Genomic DNA, 6339 nt, shown 5'->3' on the forward strand with positions numbered 1-6339 from the left:
CCTCATTATGTCCGGTCGTGATGGTCAAGTGGATTAAGGCGTCTTGTACATACCAGTTGCGTGGCATCTGGGAGTATGGGTTCGAGTCACTTCTGGGGTGTGAGTTTTCAGTTATAGATATATATATATATATATATATATATATATATATATATATATATATATATATATATATATATATATATATATATATATATATATATATATATATATATATATATATATAATCATTGAATATGACAGCATATTCCTAATTTACTATTTTTTGATTTAGGGTTTCTATCCCTCTTAATAATGCTCTTGCATGAAGGTTCAGCTGGAAGAGGAGTTCACCAAAAGTCATGTTGTTTTCAAGATGAAGAAAAGAATTGAATAACTGAAGAAAGTATTACACTTATAAAATCGCACAATGTTTCGAACCTTCATGGTTCATTCTCAAGTAATAAGAAATTACAGATCTCGTTAGATGTATACTAGTTCGGGGTCAGGTGAGAAAACAAGTAGAATAAAGGAAATGGTCAGGGGATAAATAGAGGATAATAGGGGACGAAGCACATACAAAGATTAATCTGGTGTAATAGGCCTATTATGTTATGCAGTGTCTTCTGTGTTGGCGTCATTATGTTCTTGTCTTGTCCTTACTCTCATGGTGGGTAGAGTAAATAGTTCCGTGATTTGGGTATTCATGGTAGGTTGTTCTATTCTTATGTGGATTGCTTCAAGAATTTGTAATCTTCTTACATCTTAGGTTTTGTCTATTATACAAGTGTTTTTATTCAGCATTTCTCTTGTTAGGGTGATGTCATGATCTTGTATCATGTTATTCCTGGTGGCACCGGATTGATGATAACAGGTCAAACGCCTCGTCAGCTTGGTCGACGTCATTCCTATGTACTTAGATTGAAGGTTACATCCTTCGTGGGGGCAAGTGTACATGTATACAACGCTTGATTGCTGTAGAGGGTTCTCCGTCGCCTTCGGGCTGTTTTAATGTCTTCTTTGTTTCATAGAATATGATCAGGTCTATGTTTTGGTTAGGAATAGTGTTTTTTACTCCTTAATGAAATATTTCCTTCATAATTCTTTCTTCTTTTTTATGTTCACTGTGCATAGTTCATTTGTAATATAATTTTATAGGAGGTGTTGTGGTTTCTGTTCTAGGTTCAGGATTGTACCATCGGTCCAGGTGTCTTCTTATAGCGTTGTTTATTTCCGTGTTGCTATATCCATTGTTCACCAATACCTGAGTTATTCTTTCTAACTCTTTACTCACGTTGCTCCATTCACTCCGTTGCGCTCGACGAATATAATCATTGAGGACACAGGTTTTGTATCTTTGGGGCACTCACTCTTACCGTTCAGACATAATCCTATGTTGGCAGGTTTCGTATATACGTTGGTGCTTAAAGAGGTTCCTGTTTTTGTTATTAGTACATCTAAGAACGGCAGACTGTAATTCTCACTATTTTCATGTGTAAATCGGAGTACTGACTCTCTTTCTCTAGATGGCCTTTTAGATCAATTAGTTCGTCTGAGTCTTTGAGTCTTTTTCTAAGACGAATATGTCATCTACATAACGGCAGTATACAGTTGGTTTTTATCTGCTACTCTGACTCTGTCTTCGATGGTTTCCATATAAAAATTAGTAAATAACACTCCTAAGGGGGAGCCCATTGCTACTCCATCTATTTGTAAATACATGTCTCCTTGTGGACTGATGAAAGGAGCTTCCTTTGTACATGCTTCGAGAAGACTCTTCAAGTGTGGCTCGGTTATGTCTAATTTGAGGGTGCTCTGCTCTTTATACTCTGTCCAGTATCATTTTTATGGTTTTGTCGACTGGGACGTTGGTAAATAGAAATTCGACGTCCAGGGAAGCAATGAATCCATCGGGCTGTATTGTTTTGATTAGTTCTAGGAAGGACACGTGTCCTTTTTATTTAACATATTTTTGACCACCCTGGACATTTGCCTTTCCGTCTAATCCTTTCGCCACCCCCTTCGCCACCTATCCTATAAATCTAACAAACCCCCGCAACACCCTCTCGACACCTGTCCTATCATAATTAGCCCCCTCCGTCACCTCCCTGGACACATCATCTAACACCTCCCCTACCTCGTCCTCGTCACTTCATCTCCCGTAATACGTCACACGGGGTGTAGAAGATCGTCACTTCCTGTAAGACTCTGCCGGAACACTACAGTTACCAGTGAAAGACTCTGCTAGAGCACTGCAAGTCCCAGTGTAGGACTCTGCGGGAGCACTGCAGGTGCAAGTGTAGGACTCTGCCGGAGCACTGCAGGTGCTAGTGTAGGACTCTGCTGGAGCACTGCAGGTGCAAGTGTAGGACTCTGCCGGAGCACTGCAGGTGCAAGTGTAGGACTCTGCCGGAGCACTGCAGGTGCAAGTGTAGGACTCTGCCGGAGCACTGCAGGTGCAAGTGTAGGACTCTGCTGGAGCACTGCAAGTGCAAGTGTAGGACTCTGCCGGAGCACTGCAGGTGCCAGTGTAGGACTCTGCCGGAGCACTGCAGGTGCCAGTGTAGGACTCTGCTGGAGCACTGCAGGTGCAAGTGTAGGACTCTGCTGGAGCACTGCAGGTGCCAGTGTAGGACTCTGCCGGAGCACTGCAGGTGCAAGTGTAGGACTCTGCTGGAGCACTGCAGGTGCCAGTGTAGGACTCTGCTGGAGCACTGCAGGTGCAAGTGTAGGACTCTGCTGGAGCACTGCAGGTGCAAGTGTAGGACTCTGCTGGAGCACTGCAGGTTCCAGTGTAGGACTCTGCTGGAACACTGCAGGTGCCAGTGTAGGACTCTATTGGAGCACTGCAGGTGCCCCGTCCATTACTGCCGACGTCATCCCCCATCGGTACCCGTCTTCTTCTGCTTCTTCTTGATGGAAAACTTGCAGTATGCATGAAGGGTTTATCCTCCAGATGACTGTACTAGCCGTCTTCAAATGATCCTCCGTTCACATGGCGTATTCTTAAATTTTTCGGTTTTGTTCAATTAAAAAGCCCATTTTTTCATTTTGATATCCTTCAATGAACTTTTCAGTTTGATGTCCTGCAGTGAATTTTTCAGTTTGATGTCCTGCAGTGAACTTTTCAGTTTGATGTCCTGCAGTGAACTTTTCAGTAAAATGGCCTTCAAGGAACTTTTCAGTTTAGCGTATATTTACCCAATGGGAAGGTCGGCCATTTTGATTCTGGTGACAACTATTTGTATTGGAACATTTGCAGTAGGCGGTTCCATCCCGTCCTCAGGCTAGACTCGTCCATACATCGACTGACACCACTAAGCTAACTTATGCCTAACTACACATAGAACTTATTTAAGAGATATTTTTCTATAAGTAGAAATAAACTAGAAGTATTTTTTATTCTTAAGCAGAGGAGGGAGAGGGGGATCTAATGGTTTTACGAGTATTTGGTAAAAATGACGAAGACGGGCTGTTCTCAATGGAGCCCATTCGTCATGACGGGCTCACCACGGGTATTAAATAGATATGACTTATAATCTTTATGCGTAGAAGAATAAATAAATTTTTTTAATCTGATACGAATTCTAACTTCATTCACTGCCGCTCCCTCTCTACCTACGCCTTAATAAGCCAATCCAAGCCTCCTAATATAAGCCTATTTACAAAACTAAGAAAAAATTACATATAAAAACTATGCTTCACTTAGGAGTATGTAATTAACTATTTTTTATTTGTCTATGTGTCATGTTTATTTTGTTGTATTGGGTCATGGAACGAGGTCATTACTTATCCTCGTAATAACTCAACCCGTCCTCCTAATAGAACGTCTCTTTTTGACGTATACTAAGGCCAACACTGTCGTACTGGAAGATGGTAGCGGCTCGTGAAATTAACGTACTGTCCCGTCTTCTGTTTTAGGTCTTCTGTAGGTTAGGATAAGGTCACCTTAGTACGACAGTTTCATAACGTTGGGAAATCATAAGCGAACGGGTTGAATAAATGACATAAATATATTCAAACAAACTAGCAAATGCAGCGATCAGAGAGATCACTCCCCCAGCGGTGGTTCATTCCTCCACTTGGGCTGGACGATAGAACGACGGTCTCGCTTCATGCAGGTCCGCGTTCAATCCCCAACCGTTCAAGTGGTTGGGTTCCATTCCTTCCAGTCATTCCTTCCCAAATCTTTATCATTATCCATTCCAAGTGCTATTTAGTCGTAATGGCTTAGCGCTTTCTCATGATAATTTAAAAGAAAATCCTCCTCCCGTGACTGCCACGCGGTATTTGTTCTCTCACAAAATGTGTCCTGAACATTTTATACGAATTGACCAAAATGAAAACTCTTGCATACAGATGGATCCGACTTCCCACTACACCGAATCTTAATATTTCTGCATTATATAAAAACAATTACTATATAACCACAACACAGTAAATAAATGCTGAAAAATCGAGAAAATATGAAAGAGAAATTGCGAGATAAAACTATAGAAATAGAAAAATATAGACATAAGAATCATAAATCAAAACCACAGCAGAATTCATAATTATATATTGTTACTTAGGAGGAGTGGGTGAAGCAGTGGTCCCAGGGTGACTCGTTATGGTGAGGAATGGGGGAGAATAGGTGGTTAGACCGTCGTAACGCTGGGTGAAAGGTAGTTAAAGGTATCTATTTAAAAGATAATCTGGCTAAAGGCTTAAAATGGTGAATGTTTCCTGCTTGACCTGACCACGTGAGGAGCACAGTAAAGGGTATTATTAGATTGTGTTTGGTACGTGTGTCTGTGTGCTTGTGTGTGTGTACTCACCTAGTTGTACTCACCTAGTTGTGCTTGCAGGGGTTGAGCTCTGGCTCTTTGGTCCCGCCTCTCAACTTTCAATCAACAGGTGTACAGGTTCCAGAGCCTATTGGGCTCCATCATATCTACACTTGAAACTGTGTATGGAGTCAGCCTCCACCACATCACTTCCTAATGCATTCCATTTGTCAACCACTCTGACACTAAAAAAGTTCTTTCTAATATCTCTGTGGCTCATTTGGGCGCTCAGTTTCCACCTGTGTCCCCTTGTGCGTGTGCCCCTTGTGTTAAATAGCCTGCCTTTATCTACCCTGTCGATTCCCTTGAGAATCTTGAATGTGGTGATCATGTCCCCCCTAACTCCCGTAGTCTCTCCTCGTAGCTCATACCTCTCAGCTCGGGTACTAGTCTGGTGGCAAATCTTTGAACCTTTTCCAGATTAGTCTTGTCCTTGACTAGATATGGACTCCATGCTGGGGCTGCATACTCCAGGATTGGCCTGACATATGTGGTATACAAAGTTCTGAATGATTCTTTACACAAATTTCTAAATGCCGTTCGTATCTTGGCCAGCCTGACATATGCCGCTGATGTTATCCTCTTGATATGTGCTGCAGAAGACAGGTCTGGCGCGATCTCAACTCCCAAGTCTTTTTCTTTCTCTGACTCCTGAAGAATTTCCTCTCCCAGATAATACCTTGTATTTGGCCTCCTGCTCCCTGCACCTATCTTCATTATATTACATTTGGTTGGAATAAACTCTAACAACCACTTGTTCGACCATTCCTGCAGTTTGTCAAGGTCTTCTTGAAGCCTCAAACAGTCCTCTTCTGTCTTAATCCTTCTCAAAATTTTGGCATCGTCCGCAAACATTGAGAGAAATGAATCTATACCCTCTGAGAGATCATTTACATATATCAGAAACAAGATAGGACCAAGTACAGAGCCCTGTGGGACTCCACTGGTGACTTCACGCCAATCGGAGGTCTCACCCCTCACCGTAACTCTCTGCTTCCTATTGCTTAGGTACTCCCTTATCCACTGGAGCACCTTACCAGCTACACCTGCCTGTCTCTCCAGCTTATGTAATAGCCTCTTATGCGGTACTGTGTCAAAGGCTTTCCGACAATCCAAGAAAATGCAGTCCGCCCAGCCCTCTCTTTCTTGCTTAATCTGTGTTACCTGGTCATAGAATTCTATTAAGCCAGTCAGACAAGATTTACCCTCCCTGAACCCATGTTGTCGATTTGTCACGAAGTCCCTTCTCTCCACAACCCGTTCTCACACAAGACAGCACATATATGACTTAATGCTTATAGTCAATATGTTGAATAATGATTTAGTACATATGTGATATATTTCCAGTTACCTTTTTTACCAAGGCCCAAACTCTTCCTCACGTACCAATTTACGTCTCACAGTACCCGTCCATCAACGTAGATAGCTGAATAGTCGTCATTGCTTCAATTATAATGAAAATTGTAGTTTTCAGGTCCCACATGGGTTGTGAAATTTACCTACTATTGTCCATGCTCTTAGAATATTACAGATC

At 42.0% G+C, this 6339-nt stretch overlaps 1 protein-coding gene across 1 annotated transcript; it reads right to left on the reverse strand.

Moving 5' to 3' along the window:
* Positions 1-2170: 2170 nt before the first annotated feature.
* Positions 2171-2866, reverse strand: LOC123765128 (uncharacterized). Its single transcript, XM_045753601.1, has one exon. It carries the CDS (start codon positions 2864-2866, stop codon positions 2171-2173), a length of 696 nt encoding a protein of 231 aa, XP_045609557.1.
* Positions 2867-6339: the final 3473 nt, after the last annotated feature.

The sequence above is a fragment of the Procambarus clarkii genome, chromosome 29 (assembly GCF_040958095.1).
Source record: "Procambarus clarkii isolate CNS0578487 chromosome 29, FALCON_Pclarkii_2.0, whole genome shotgun sequence".
NCBI classification, from domain to species: Eukaryota; Metazoa; Arthropoda; class Malacostraca; order Decapoda; family Cambaridae; genus Procambarus; species Procambarus clarkii.